The sequence below is a fragment of the Salpingoeca rosetta genome, assembly GCF_000188695.1.
Source record: "Salpingoeca rosetta unplaced genomic scaffold supercont1.21, whole genome shotgun sequence".
NCBI lineage: Eukaryota > Choanoflagellata > Craspedida > Salpingoecidae > Salpingoeca > Salpingoeca rosetta.
Genome location: NW_004754913.1, coordinates 234,028 through 248,938, shown reverse-complemented (window position 1 = coordinate 248,938; position 14,911 = coordinate 234,028). Strand labels below are relative to the sequence as shown.

At 55.5% G+C, this 14,911-nt stretch overlaps 5 protein-coding genes across 5 annotated transcripts in view; 4 read left to right on the top strand and 1 right to left on the bottom strand.

Annotated features, from left to right (window-relative positions):
- The window catches only part of PTSG_08052 (uncharacterized protein), a 4,834-nt gene extending 573 nt beyond the window's left edge, over positions 1-4,261 (top strand). Inside the window, exons 2-10 of the mRNA XM_004991016.1 lie at positions 310-445; positions 702-1,670; positions 1,857-1,892; positions 2,072-2,156; positions 2,435-2,496; positions 2,700-2,778; positions 2,965-3,143; positions 3,313-3,814; positions 4,019-4,261. Coding sequence (XP_004991073.1) covers positions 314-445; positions 702-1,670; positions 1,857-1,892; positions 2,072-2,156; positions 2,435-2,496; positions 2,700-2,778; positions 2,965-3,143; positions 3,313-3,814; positions 4,019-4,071 — 2,097 coding nt within the window. The 5' untranslated portion in view covers positions 310-313 and the 3' untranslated portion in view covers positions 4,072-4,261. The remainder of the gene's footprint in view (positions 1-309; positions 446-701; positions 1,671-1,856; positions 1,893-2,071; positions 2,157-2,434; positions 2,497-2,699; positions 2,779-2,964; positions 3,144-3,312; positions 3,815-4,018) is intronic.
- Positions 4,262-4,965: 704 nt separating this feature from the next.
- Positions 4,966-6,244, top strand: PTSG_08051 (uncharacterized protein). The gene is made up of 2 exons (XM_004991015.1): positions 4,966-5,478; positions 5,713-6,244. Exons 1-2 carry the CDS (start codon positions 5,088-5,090, stop codon positions 5,814-5,816), a joined length of 495 nt encoding a protein of 164 aa, XP_004991072.1. The 5' UTR covers positions 4,966-5,087; the 3' UTR covers positions 5,817-6,244.
- Positions 6,245-6,492: 248 nt separating this feature from the next.
- PTSG_08050 (Ppil2 protein) lies at positions 6,493-11,251 on the top strand. Its single transcript, XM_004991014.1, has 16 exons — positions 6,493-6,665; positions 6,893-7,091; positions 7,329-7,455; positions 7,613-7,813; positions 7,991-8,105; positions 8,310-8,394; positions 8,592-8,658; positions 8,798-8,854; positions 8,991-9,044; positions 9,363-9,456; positions 9,655-9,707; positions 9,920-10,051; positions 10,245-10,313; positions 10,556-10,624; positions 10,746-10,791; positions 10,944-11,251. Exons 1-16 carry the CDS (start codon positions 6,575-6,577, stop codon positions 11,063-11,065), a joined length of 1,581 nt encoding a protein of 526 aa, XP_004991071.1. The 5' UTR covers positions 6,493-6,574; the 3' UTR covers positions 11,066-11,251.
- A 38-nt stretch (positions 11,252-11,289) lies between these two features.
- PTSG_08049 (uncharacterized protein) lies at positions 11,290-13,608 on the top strand (the record flags this gene model as incomplete). Its single annotated transcript, XM_004991013.1, has 1 exon — positions 11,290-13,608. One exon carries the CDS (start codon positions 11,290-11,292, stop codon positions 13,606-13,608), a length of 2,319 nt encoding a protein of 772 aa, XP_004991070.1.
- A 158-nt stretch (positions 13,609-13,766) lies between these two features.
- Positions 13,767-14,911, bottom strand: part of PTSG_08048 (uncharacterized protein) — a 3,870-nt gene continuing 2,725 nt past the window's right edge. Inside the window, exons 9-10 of the mRNA XM_004991012.1 lie at positions 14,505-14,584; positions 13,767-14,281 (exon numbers count right to left, since the gene is read on the bottom strand). Coding sequence (XP_004991069.1) covers positions 14,022-14,281; positions 14,505-14,584 — 340 coding nt within the window. The 3' untranslated portion in view covers positions 13,767-14,021. The remainder of the gene's footprint in view (positions 14,282-14,504; positions 14,585-14,911) is intronic.

Below are 14,911 nucleotides of genomic sequence, written 5' to 3'. Positions count from 1 at the left end.
AAAAAGAGTAAGGGTGTGTGTGTGTGTGTGTGTGTGTGTGTGTGTGTGTGTGTGTGTGTGTGTGTGTGTGTGTGTGTGTGTGTGTGTGTGCTGCAGTGTGTGTGTGTGTGTGTGTGTGTGTGTGTGCTCTGCAGTGTGTGTGTGTGCTGCAGTGTGTGTGTGTGTGTGTGTGTGTGTGTTGTGTGTGTGTGCGTGTGTGCGCGACTCTGTCTCTCTCTCTCTCTCTTCTCTGTATGTGTGAACACACTTTGTTCCTTCCACCCCCGCGTACGCGCTCTCTCACTGTGCTTTGGATGTGCTTTGGGACAGAGGCATGGAGTTTGACGACCTGCTACACAACCTCCGTGAGCGAGGGCCAGGACAGTCGACAAACCACGGACGAGATACCGCCAACGACAATGGCACCGCCGCGGCAAACAGCGACCAGGATGACTTGGACGAAGAGGTGTGTGTGTGTGTGTGTGCGTGTGTGTGTGTGTGTGTGTGTGTGTGTGTGTGTGTGTGTGTGTGTGTGTGTGTGTGACGTGCACTCCGTGCGCGCCTGTCCTTTTTCTCTCCCACTGTCACTGACGTACTCAGCTCGCTCGACTCACCCACCCACTAACTCACCCATGCACTGACTCACCGCGCCATTCACTGGCTCACCGACACGTTTGCAACGTCTTGCCTGTTCCCAATGCTCTCGCACGTGTGCACATCAGCACTTGTTATTGCTTGTAGAGGCAGCAGAGGCGTCGCATGATGCGGAGCTTGGTGCATCGACGGCAAGCCACACGCCGGCGCCAGCACCGCCCCACAGCACCACAACCTCGTCTGCTGCAACACCAAATCGCGCCCAACCACAACCATCCTCGTCAGCATCCATGGAGCGCAGACCACGCGACATCACGAACAGCACGCGTGCCAACCCAGCCGCAGCAACGACAACGCCTAACCAGCAGCGCCGCGGCCTCGACCCACAACCGTGTCATGCGTCATCGTCTGTGAACAATGCTGCTACAACAGCTCCCATGACTAGCAAACGGGCGAAGGTAACTGCATCCTTGACAACCGAGAGCTATCCTTCATCTCGTCCACCCTCTTCCAACCCATACGCCAAGCATCGTCAACACAACCAAGGGCAGCAGCACCAATACAGTAACAACCAGACTCGGCAACAGCACGGCTACAACCAGCAGACACGACACCAACACAACACCAACAGCCACCAGCATCGACCAGCTGAGTACACAACACCACAACGCAACAGGGCTTCGTCCGCACACGCGCGGGGCGCCTCGCCCGCTGTCACACCAACAGGAGCGGGAGCAGCAACAACACCGAGGTCCACAGCAGCATCAGCAGCATCAGCAGCAATGTCGTCGTCGTCATCCTCATCCTCATCATCGTCACGCTCGCGATCAGCGCCATCGCGTGGGCACCGACCATCCTCAAGCGCAATGGTGCACAGCCCGTATATGCCCGGCCCAGCACCCGCGTCCAACAGAATACCGCTGCCGCCGCACCTCAGCAGCCGCTCCCTGCCCCGCCCGCACTCGCACGCGCACACGCGCATGTACCAGCACATACCGCCCCCGGCGCCCATGTTTGATGTGCTGGACGAGGATGTGGAGGAGTCCGTGCAGGTGCCGCGGCGGTTTCCCGGGCCAGCAGGCGCACTTCCAGAGCTGGTGTGTGTGTGTGTGTGTGTGTGTGTGCGTGTGTGTGTGTGTGTGTGTGTGTGTGTGTGTGTGTGTGTGTGTGTGTGTGTGTGTGTGTGTGTGTGTGTGTGTGCGTGCGTGCGTGTGTGCATGCCGTTGTAACACCTCCCTCATCACCAATGTGTTTGTTTGAACCACATCAAACATCATGTGTAGACGGAAGACACGGACCTGAATGAACCATTGTCCAAGGTACGTTGATATTTGATGACGTGCTTTGCCCCCACGGCAACTGCTTGAACACGCATCGCCTGCCTGAGCTTGTTGTGGGTTCGTTTGAATCAAGCCTCATCAGTCAACCACACACGCACGCACGCACACACACGCGCGCACACACACACGCACGCACACGCGCCACTGCGTGTCTTCAGCTGCCATACCACCGCCGGCGGCGCCCGCTGCCGAGTTTTGCAACCGCGGCCTGGAAACGCATGGTGGAGCTGAGCAGCAAGAACGGTATGATGGTAATGATTGATGACGAGGAGGAGGTGGTGGTGATGGCGGTGGAGGAGGGGGAAGAGGAAGTGGGAGGAGGGGAGGTGGTGGGAGATTGTGTCGTCTCAGTGATATTGCAACTTGCGATGCAGTCTCGATGTCCACCAAGTGTGGTCGTGCAATTTATTTCCTTGGTTTGTGTTGACCACACCCTTGCATGTGTGTTACGTGCATGCTTGACATTTATCTGTGCGTGTGTATGTGTGTGTGTGTCTGTGGTTTTTTTTTTCATTGATCAGCGTGGAACGGCGTACGAAAGGCGAACATTGCCACCATCCTCGCCTCTGACCTCTTCGGCAAGGTGAGGGGTCTGGCACTGTGTGCATATGTCCTGCCTGTGCTTGCTACGCCACTGTTTTGTTGCTCCTTCGCCCTGTAGGCTGACGCGTTTTTTGTTTTTGGTTTTACTTTGACCAACACCTGCTCGCGTTCAACTCCCCAACACATGCACGCACCTCTTCAACTACATTGTACATATGTGTGCATGTGTGTGTGTGTGTTCAGATTCCGTACATTGCAATAATGATCCGCTCAATCCGGTTCAGCGGCCGCGACGCTTCCATCATCGGCTGCGACCCAACAGGTGCCGCATTTACACACACACACACACACACACACACACACACACACACACACACACATACACACAGCTTTTCGTTGCATGCATGCGAGTTGTGTCCTTCCCAAACTCACACGAGCTCCTGCTCCCCCCCCCAACGCTCCCACCCCATCGCCTCTGACCCATCCACGTATGTAACTGCGCCAACAGGGGTGATGAAGGGCAGCGTGCACCCTGGCGTGCTTGATATTGTGAAGGCGGACCATCTGGTTGAAGGGGCGGTGCTTGTGCTGCGGCAGGTGTCTGTGTTCAGCCCCTCGCCCCGCCGGCACTACCTCAACATCACCGCAAAGAACATTGTCACCGTCTTCCTTCCAGATGCAACAGAGGTATCGCGCCTGTTGTTGTTGTTGTTATTGTGTGGTGGTGGTGGTGATGGTGGCGCTCTTACTTTGCACGTTTGCACACATGCGAGCTTGTGTGTGTTGTTGGTGCTGATGCCATAAACAAACGAACGCACTCACAACAAACTTGTTACAACTGCGCGTGTCTGCACAGGTGAAGGTGGCGCGACCATCAGCTGCCACCCCAGCAACCACACCATCCCCAACAGCCCCAGCACCACACAACCAACCACGGCAGCAACCGCAGCAGCATCGGCGCCACGAGCATGATGATGGTGATGGCGGTGGCAATAACAACGCAGGATCGATTATGGGCACGCCTCCCCTCTTCACATCGTCCCCGCCGCGTGCGCATGTTGGCGGCGCCGTGAGTCAGCAGCAGCAGCAGCAGCAGCAACAGCACTCTGTGGTGCGGGGAGCAGGCACGGGTAATGGGGCAAGAGGTGGGCAATCACGTAGCTTGGATCGAAGAAGACCACAACAACAACAACAACAACAACAACAACAACAACAGCAGCAGCAGCAGCAGCAGCAACAGCAGCAGCAGCAGCAGCAGCAGCAGCAACAGTCGAAGGCAGTTGATTCGTCGCAGCAGTCTCAGGAGAAAGACTCGGCGTCTGTGCAGGTCATGGCTGAATCGCTGGGCATTGAACAAGGTACGACGTTCGTGGAACACGCATGTGCATACGCACACATCTGCATATCCCACACACTCCACACACACACACACACACACACACACTCTCTCTCTCTCTCTCTCTCTCTCTCACTCACTCACTCACTCACTCACTCACTCACTCACTCACTCGCACACTCACACACACACACACACACACACACTCGGTTGTGTTTGTGTTCAGACGAATTTGACAGTCTGCTTGAAATGATGGACGACGATGACGATGAGCCATGACTCTGTACGGCAGGACAGGTGAACCAGTTTGACTATGTATGTTTGGACTTTGTGTGGGGTTGTAGCAAGACAGACAGACCACCAACAAGCAGCACAGTACAGCATGCGCCTTGTACCATGCTGCTGTGCTGCGACACGTACTTGCCGCTCTCAAGCACAGACATCAACGAGTAAAGCGCAAAGCAGGCCATGACGTGTGCACACAAAAATCCCATCACGCATGGCAAAATCCTGTTTGCCAAACTGTTTGTATTTTTGTGTGTGTCCACCCTGTTTGCCATGACGTCATGGTTTGGGCCTGATACGCCCAGTGTGACGCAGCATCACAAATGGAGTTGGAGACACCATCCATCAATGCTTGTCTGTGTTGTGACTGTGCGAAAGCATGTCACTTTCAAAAACATGTCAATCAGTTGTGCCGTTGATTGGTCGTGCACTTTGCCTGCGTCTGGTTGTATTCTTGTCTTGTGTGCTTGTGTGTGTCACCTCCAGTTGTCAGTGAACACCGTCGTTGCATCAGCGGCAGTGAAAAGTGGCCAGCAGCAACGCCTGCAGACAAAGGCACCCGCCCCGCCCCCTTGCTCCAGTTTTCAGTGTAGCAGTGTGCTTCTGCCTTCTTTCTCTTTGTTGGTCTGTTGTCGCACACACACACACACTCTCTCTGTTGTTTTCTGGAGCTTGGGCGTGACACGCACAAAGTGACATGGCGGGGAATTGCTCGTGTCTCAGCGCCTCCAGCGGCTGAGTTGCGACTGTGCACAAGTGCTGAACGCCACACAACATCCCCCACCCCCACACACAGAGAGACACACAGCTCTCCTACTCTGGACCACTACCAGCTCAGCGGAATACAAGTGTGAGATGCTCAGTGAGCCAGTTCATTTTCCAGCTCATCAAGCAACCAGCCAAACCAAGAACCTAAGAACCTCCGCCCCGAGGCACCGCACTTCCAAGCCAACGTCAACCCTCAACCAACCCCCTTCGTCCTTCGTCCTTCATCACCTCCCTCGTCCGGCATGCTCGGAGTTCTCTTCAATGGCGGCTTTGGCTGCATTCTTGCAGGGCTTCTTTTGGGGGCAGCGTTCTCGCAGCAACATGTCGTCACGGCCGCCCTCCCGGCGGCCCCCATCGACGCCATCAACGACGACGCCCGCCTCGCCCCCCTGGACTGCGCCCGTGCCTCTGGGTACAACGTGAGTTGCTGCCCATTCACCTGCACGCCGACGTTTGACCCGCACACGGAGATCGTTCCTGTTCCAGGGCAGCGTGCGGCCGTCGCCCTCGTCATGGCATTCAACGACTGCCCGCAAGGACCCGGGCACTACACGTGGCGGGTCGATTGGCATGACGGGTGCGTCACCTCAGGAACCTACGACCACCTCCTGCAGGTGCACGAACAGCACCAATGTAAGTCACAGCGCGCCTCATAGATGCTTGGGGTGTGTTGCTGCCTCTTTTGGGCACGCGGAGAATAGGGCAGTGTCTGCACAACACAACATGTGATGCTCTCTGGCACGGGTACGACACACTTTGCACGTAAAGTCTTCAAGTTACTCTCTCCTCATCCTCACTACCCTCACTGCGTCGTGGGGTTGACTGGCGTGGTTTCTGTTGCGTTACAAACTGTGGTCACAATCACAGATGCCAAGGCTGGCGTGTACGAGATCACCGCAGAGTACTGCTCCACGCCCGCCCCTGGCTGCTCCTCCTGCTCCACCATGACCACGACCATCAACGTGCACTGAGGCTGCCGAATTGGAGGATCCTCGCTCGTCTGCTCCCCTCTTTCTCTTCTTTCTCTTCTTGTTCTTCTTTGTCCCCTCCCTCCTTCCACATTGTCCGTGCTCTTCTTTGTCCCCTCCCTCCTTTTCCTCTCTCTGTCTCTTTGTGTCTGTCTGTTTGCCTGTCCGTCTGTCTGTCTGTCTGTCTGTCTGTTTGTTTGTCTGTCTGTCTGTCTGTGTGTCTGTGTGTCTGTCTCTGTGTCTGGTATGCTTCGTTTGCGCTCTGTTGCCTTTGTGCGTGTGCGTTCAAGTACGCAGAGTTGATTCCTTGCTTCTTGGCTGCACACCGGGCAACTGCAACGTGAGCGACGTGTTCTCTTCTGCTTTGGTCTCTGCCTGTGCGTGATGTGATTTGATTTGAGTACACCCACACCCCAAAGAAGCAACCACCATGAAGACTTGAAGAAGTGAAGCACTGAAGCAGAACAAGAAGGGTGTGCGTTTTTGTGCGGCAGGAGAAAGGAGAAAGGGGGTAGGGGGGTTTGGGAATTGAGGTGAGGGAGGGAGACAGACAGACAAACACACACACACACACACACACACACACACACACACACTCACTCACACACTCACTCACTCACTCACTCACACACACAGACAAACACACCACAGCGAGACAGCACACATACACACAAGCACTGCGCCGCGACACGACACACAAAAACATTGAACGGATATCAACGCGAACGCTATCGACAACCGCACGCCACACATCAAGCAAGATGGGTAAGAACCAGCACTCGAAGGATCGCCTGTTCATCACGGCGTCAGAATGGGCAACCTTGTACGGCGGAAAGAAGAAGGAAGCACCAGGTACGTGTCGTGTGTCATGCATGCTTTCGGGTGTGTGTGTGTGTGTTGTGTTGTGTTGTGTTGTGTTGTGTTGTGTTGTGTTGTGTTGTGTTGTGGTTTGTTGTTCGAGTTGCAACGGTTTCCTGGTGTCCTTCTTCCTGGGCACACCTCGTTCCTCGTTCACGCAACCTCACCACTTTGCCTTGCCGGTTTGCCATCTGCGCTTCCTTGCTGGCAATCAATTGCAGGCGCGAGTGCCAAGTACAAGAAGCTTCCCTTTGACTGCTGTTGTTTGTCGCTGCAGCCGGTCGAGCACCCCATGTGTACCCGAGATGGCTACGTGTTTGATCTCGTCAACATTGTCCCCTTTATTCGCAAGCATGGCCTACACCCCGTCACCGGCGAGAAGCTTGCGCTCAAGGACCTCATCAAGCTCAACTTCACAAAGTAGACCTCTTGAGCGCTTCAACCACCTCTCGCTTGTGTGTGTGTGTGTGTGTGTGTGTGTGTGTGTGTGTGGTGTCTCCCCTCTCTTCCCTCTGTGTCCCTGTGTCCCTGCCTGTGTCCCTGCCTCGCTATCACCCTCTCTGTGGTTCATCACACGAATCATATGTTGCTTCTTGGGATCGCTAACGCTCAAGTTGCTTGCGTCTGCTCTTGCCGTGTCAACTCGTGTGACAACAGAAACGCAGACGGCAAGTATCATTGCCCCGTCACGTTTAAGGTGTTCAACGAGCACACCCACATCTCCGCCATTGCCACCACGGGTAACGTGTACGCCCATGACGCCATCAAGGAGTTCAACATCAAGGTGGGTGTCGTTGTTGCCACGAAGAAAGAGATGGAGGCGGGGGGGGGGCAAGTTTTGTATGCACAGCATGCATGAAACACGTGTGTGCATCCTTCAAACAATGCCGGCATCAAATCCTGACAACCCCCCCCCCCCACACACACACGCGCGCGCGCAGGCGAAGAACTGGAACGACCTGCTGACGGAGGAGCCGTTTAAGCGGGCGGATATCATCACGCTGCAGGATCCCATGAACCCGGAGAAGAACAACTTTGCCAACTTTTACTACATCAAGAAGAAGCTGACGTATGGCAAGCAGAAGGCCGATGACGGTCGCTCCACCGTGCGCTCCGGCAACACAGATACACAGGCCATCCTGGTGCGTGGGCGGGGGAAGGGGAAAAGGTGAAGGCTGGAGGGCGGAAGGGAAGGAAGGCGGGGCTTGGCACCACCGTTGTGCATGTGTTTTTGTTTGCCCAGCTTGCACTGTTGGTGTCAGATGGGAAAGAGCCAACATGCGCCTGTGCCACCTCACCTCCCTGTCGTGGGCCGTCAGGACGAGGTTGCAAAGTCGGATATGGTGGCGGCAAACAAGAAGTACTCGTCAGTGCTGAGCTCCGACGCAGCAGCAGACCCACAGGACAAGGAACACACCGCGCACTTCTCAACAGGTGCGTGTGTGTGTGTGTATGTGTATGTATGTGTGTGAACGAACGCGGGCCATGATATGTCTTGTTCCTGTGTGATGGCATTTCAGCTGCAATGCCATTGCTTGTCCGCACACACACACACACACGCACACACACACACGCATACACACACACGCTAACACACCACGATGTTCGCCACGATGTTCGCCACGATTGCGGCTGCAGGTGAGGTGAGCCGGTCGTTCACCGCGACGCATCTGACCGTTCGCACAAAGAACACCGCTGCATCCATCGACGACGATGTTGTCCGGTCAGCACTCGCAGCCCCGTTCCTGTGGCGATGATTGCTTGGTGGTTGCATCACGTGTGTTGCTGATGATGATGGCATGATTGCAGCTTGTTTCCCCTCATGCTTCACCTCACTCCCGGGTTCTCCTCGTTGTTCCCCTTCGTCATTGTCTCTTTGCACCACATCCATCCGTGCTGCTCATGCGGCCAACCCTGCAGATACAAGAACATCAAGGACAAGGCATACGTGCGCCTGCGAACAACGTTCGGAGACATCAACATCGAGGTGCGTGCATCGTGTGCGCGTGTGCGTCATGTTTTGTGTCAACACTTTGCTTCGACTGCTACATCTCTCCTCAGCACCACCACCCCGTGTGGCTCACACCACCTTGCTCATCGCACGATCCCCGTCCCTCCACCAACAGCTGCACTGCGATATTGTGCCGAAGACATGCGACAACTTTCTCCGCCACGTCCGATCTGTACGTGCGGGCAATTTGCTGGCTCCCCATCATGAGTGTGCATGTGTTGTGCACGCACATTGCAGTACGTCATTGTTTGACATACGTGTGTACGTGCGCGTGCCTCCCATGTCACTCTTTTTCGCTTCGACAACAGGGCTACTACAACAACACCATCTTCCACCGCAACATCAGAAACTTCATGATCCAGGTGAGCAGGCACGGCTGCATGTGCACGCAAATTGATGTGCATGCGCATGTGCGCATGGATGGTGTAAACGAAGAAAGTTCTTTCTTGATCGATCGAAGCATGGCGATGTGATTCAACTACTCACGACACAACACACAACACACACCACATCCCACCACATCACACCACAACACACACACACACACACACACCACATCCCATCACACACACACAACACACCACATCACACCACATCCCACACGCACACACACAACACACACGCACACACACAACACACACACACACACACACACACACACATACACATACGCGTACCAGGGTGGCGACCCGACGGGCACGGGCCAGGGCGGCGAGTCGGCATTTGGCGGGAAACCATTCAAGGACGAATTCGCGCCAAACCTCAAGCACAAAGGTTGGGCTTGTATGTATATGTGTATGTGCGCGTGTGCATCTGTATGTACGCGTGTGTGTGCGTGTGTGCGTGTTCATACACGTCGTTGCACTTTGTCACAGTTTGAGCGGATTGTGGGAACCGCTGCTGACATCTCTGTCCGTCTTACGTCCATCCGTGTCTGCTCTCCAAACAAACGGACCTTTGTGTGCACATCAGGACGCGGTGTTGTGAGCATGGCCAACAAAGGACCCAACACAAACGGATCACAGGTCCGCGCAGATGTTTGTTCAGCTGTTCTTGCAACCGTGATACCTCAAAGACACTCGCTCGCCATGTCGCTTGTGTGGTCTGTCCAATTGTTTTGATGTCTGTCGCATGTGCTCTCACTTGAACGTGTTGAATCTGAAATGTCCCGCCTTTTGGTTCCTGACACACACACACACACACACACACACACACACACACACACACACACACACAGTTCTTCATCACGTATCGGTCATGTCCACATCTTGACCGGAAACACTCTGTGTTTGGCCAAGTTGTTGGCGGATTTGATGTGCTTCTGGCGATGGAGAGAGCAAAGGTCGATGACGACAACAGGCCAACAGAGGTTCGTGTGCGTTTGTGTGCATGTGTGTGTGTGCATGTGTGTGTGTTGTGTGTGTGTGCGTGTGGTTTTTGTGGCTGAAGGATTTCCTTCGTCTGTCCTGTGTTCGCGAGTACGGACTGCTTGCTGATGCCTCATCCCTTCCCCACGCACGCGCGTCACTCCCTCTGCACTGTTGCCTGCTCCGCGCCACCAGGAGATTAAGATCTTTGACGTGAAGGTCTTCAAGGATCCGTTCCAGGACCTCGACACCCAGAAGCAGCAGGTCGGTGCAGCGAGCTGTTGTGTGTGAGAGTTAGAGAGAGAGAGTGTGTGTGTGTGTGTGAGAGAGAGTGTGTGTATGAGTGTGTGTGAGTTTGTGGTGTTTGTGTTATGTGTGTGAGAGAAACACACAGAGAGAGACACAGAAAACGAGAGAGTGTGTGTATGTGTGTGTGCGCGTGGGCACACAGCAGTTCGCCAGCTGTATTTCGCATGTTCCTCATGTACTCAATTGTATGTGAACAGGAGGCTGCAGCAAAGGCAGATGAGAAGAAAAAGGAAGAGAAGAAGAAGAAGGAAACGGCTGCTCCAAAGGTGCGCGTGCATGCGTGTGCGTGCGTCAGCATCTCTGCCTGTGACGTGTGCCATGTTCGCTGAGGTGTGCTCTAGCCACTCTCACGCCCTCCTTCACCTCCTCCTTTCCCTCCTCTGTTAGAAATACCGATCTGGCGTGGGAAAATACATTGCACCGTCCGGCAAACGTGAGTGTGCACCTGCCGTAATGGGACGCACCCCTGTCAGAAAGGAACGTGATGTGGCAGGGAGGAAGGGAGGGAGGGAGGCGTATTAGAGCCACTTTGTGTGCCCTCACTCTTGTCCTGTGGCTTGTGTGTGTGTATGTGTGTGCTCACAGGAGGCGCATCATCATCATCATCGTCATCGTCATCGTCGTCAACACTGCTGTCCTCGTCCTCTGTTCCATCCTCAAAGAAGTCAAAGCCATCTGGCGGCTTTGGCAACTTTAGCTCGTGGTAAATGTGTGTGTGTGTGTGTGTGCTTGATGCGTTGTGGGTGGATGTGTGAATGGTGCGTGGATATGTGTGTGTGTGCGTGGATGTGTGGGTGTTTGATGCGTTGTGGATGTGGTTGTGAACGTGGTTGGCGCGTTTCGCGTTTTGTGTCCGACCACGCCCCCAAAATGGCATAAACCACAAGAAGCAAAAAGCAATAAGCACAACACAAAAGCACCTGCGATCGCAATGTCACTGTTGTGTCCGTGCGCCAAGTCAGGTGCAGATGACTATGAGGAGAGCGTGGGTGGCCGTGGAGATGTTGGAGGGCCGTACGCTGCGTCCACCAACACTGGCACCGCTGACACCGCCGTGAACAAGGCTCGAGAAAGGGAGGCGATTGTCGTTCAGCAACCGAGAAGGCAGAGCGCCAGCGAGGACAAGGACAAAGACGACACGGAAAGGGAAGAAGGTGCCAGCCCTGAGAACCGTGGGAGTGCAACGGCACCCTCCCCCTCACCACCATCGGCCGTTGGAGACGACACTCAAAAGAACACTGAAGCCGACACTACAAAGGACCCTCCCGCGAAGGACACTGCAGAGGCAGATGACACCACAAAGGACACCGTCACCAGCGCCGGCATCGACGAGGAGACTGCCAAGGCACTGCGGTCCATGGTGTCCACGTTTGCATCGCCAAGTGCCGTAGGCATGGACCCTCCGCCTACGCCTCCCGCTTCCCTGCGTCAAACGCTCACTCTCCTCAAGGACAGGACGGCCACCTTTGACAAGGCAAGCGAGGCATGCTCTAAGTTCATCTTCCAGCAATTCCTCTGGAATGATGACGACGTGGAGACTGAGTACGGCGCAACCTACGTCGACGATGACCTACTTGGTGGCGAGCACGTTGTCGTTGTTGACGAGGAGGGCAACGTCGCCTTGCGCTGCTTCCACGTTGAGCCACGAGACAAGGACGTGCTTGTCGTCAGTTATCAGTGGAGCGCCATCGCTGGCACGGAGTTTGAATGGCCGGGCGGCGAGGCCAAGTGCACCACATGCCGCTTCGCTGGCGGCAACCGCAAGCGGGGAGGTCTCAACCCAGCCATCCTGGGCCCGGGCACGTATTGGGTGGACCACTTGTGCTGTGAGCCCATGCCGAAGGGGCTCTGGTCCATCTACAAGAGCTTCTACCTCTACAACACCAACGAGCGCCTTATCGTTGCCACAGCATCTGCGCTTGCACACAACAGCATCCACCTGTGCAACCTCATTGCCGCGTTGGACCAGGAACAGCTCCAGAGTGCACCTGGCACGGACACTGTCCGCAGCATCACGGAGAAGCTCCGGACGGCTGCGGAGCACGAGAGCCGTGGCTGGCTTGTGTGGGAGGAGGCCGCTGCTTCTGCCAGCCACGTCCTCATTATCAACGACGCTCATGCGGGCGATCCGGGTGACAAGAGTGACGGCGGCCACCTGGCGGTGCTGTACACTGACAGGGCCCACGCGAGCGACAAGGTGGTTGTGCGGCCCATGAACATGCTCGATGCTGTTCGCCCTCTGATTGGAACGAGCGCGGAGGCCAAGCTCGCAAAGGTGTTGGCCGCGTCCCTGCTGCTGGCAAGTACAGCTCCCGCGTCTTCTTCTTCGTCTGCGTCTTCGGGCGACAAGGGCATCAGTGCTGCTCCTTCGGCCGAGAAACGAAACGGCATTCCGCGGCCAGTGCTGCTCGCCTTGACCAACATCGTGCAGGGCATCGTTCGTGCAGGGCGCATGTTCGATGTGTACGACATCTGCAGGGCCAGCTCCATCTTTGGGCTGCAGCAAGACGTCATTGTTGCCCTCCTGGACAACACGCCCACACACGACTACCTGGATGGCAACCAGCGCACGGCCTTTCCCATCAGCGAGCACAGCTGGATGCCCCCGCTCACGATTGTCGCCGGAACTGGAGACGAGGGCAACGGCGTGGAGGCGGACGTGCCTTGCGTAGCAATCGAATTCCCTGGTGTCCCGCCCATCCACTGGCCGCTGCTGAAGCTGTTGCACGTGATGGACGGTGGCCAGAGCCTCTACACGGCTGCGTCCATTCGCGGGCTCCTCTGCGCCCACAAGACGGACGTGCCAGCCCTCGGCTGCAAACCATTCGTCGAAGCCGTTGGCGTTGCACCAGATGGCATGCTGCTCCACCTTGTCTTCTTCGTCGACGTCACAGGCGGCGCGCACATGCTGCTGCCCGTCAAGTTGGTGTGGGAGCTGGAGGCACTGGACACTGACGGGTATGGGACGTGCCTCACTGTGTGCACAGAGCAGTGGGAGCCGGTGCGTCACGCGATATTCCCGCCAATGCCTAATATGGCCGGACTGTGCGGGGTGCTAGCTGGACAGGCGGTGCCTACAGACCGCGAGGCGTACGTGCTCGACTACGTTGACAGGTCGTGGCGCAGGGACGAGAAGGAACGAAACCCTTCCAGTCCCATGGTCCGAGAGCAGTGGCCAATTGCGCACAAGTGGTGTCTTGACCGCAACATGCCCGACGAATTCCATACACAAACGCCCATGGTGGCGTAAGGGGTTGGGGGTTGGGTTGAAGATGTGTGTGTGTGTGTGTGTGTGTGTGTGTGTGTGTGTGTGTGTGGCGTGTGCATGTGTTGATGTGTGTGTGAATATGTGGAAGTGCGCACTTCTTTTCTTGCGATGACCAATTATCTTTCCTAACTTGCTAGATACCTCGTGCTTCTTCCTTATTCATCTGTCACTCCTTCATGACTTACGTACTCTTCAGTCCACTCCACCAACACATGGAGGAGAAATCGCATGTCACACACCCACAACAACATACAAACAAGAACACCAAGAACATTAAAAAACTTCCCATGCAACACACAATACGACGCACGTGAAGCCACTGTGATGACTGTAATGTAACACATGAAACAACGCCTGCAGCCGCCATCACCCCTGCGTTGTCCGCCTCACTCTGTTCAGTGGTCGCGAATGAGCCAGAGGTGGTCGTTGCGCGTGCGCTGCACATCCACACCGTCGCCATCGCCACCAGCGAGCAGGTCACCGTGCTTCACCTCCAGCCACTCCCAGTGCATGTGGGTGCGGTTGGGAAAGGTCATGATGCCGTAGCCGTAGTTTGGCTGGCACTCAGCCATGGTCCCGCGAATGTTTGGCTCCACCACCTCGTCCCCAAGACACATGCCTTCAAGCGTCGTTTCCTGGTCACCGGGCGACCCAGCTGAAGTTGGATGGGCGAGCAAACATGTGCCAGGGAGGAGGCGGGGTGGGTATTCCGAAGGTGCGAGCACCAAACAAATGCGAGCGTGCGAGTAGTGGTGGGGCATTGGGACCAAGCGCAAGATGCAATGGCACACAGCACTTCTGTGCAGCAAAGTCCAAGCCGTTGCGTTGCGCACAGTGAAGATATGTGACAAGAAAGAGCACGTGCTTGCACAACATACCGATGAGAGTCGTCATATATTTGGGGTTGCGGTAGGTGTGGTTGTCGTCGGCAGCGCATGCCTTGTCGATATCGCGGGGTCTGTATGGTTTGTGTGTGTGTGTGTGTTGTGTGTGTGAGTATTTGAGTGAATGTATGTGTGAGTGAATATGTGTGTGAGTGAATATGTGAGCGCATGTGTGAGCGTGTATTTGTGTGTGAGGGGTTGAAGATATCAGAGTGAAAAGAGAGAGAGAGAGAGAGAGAGAGAGAGAGAGAGAGAGAGAGAGAGAGAGAGAGAGAGAGAGAGAGAGAGAGAGAGAGAGAGAGAGAGAGAGAGAGAGAGATAGAGAGAGAGAGAGAGAGAGAGAGAGAGAGAGAGAGAGAGAGCGCACACACACACAGATACACGCACACACACGCACACAC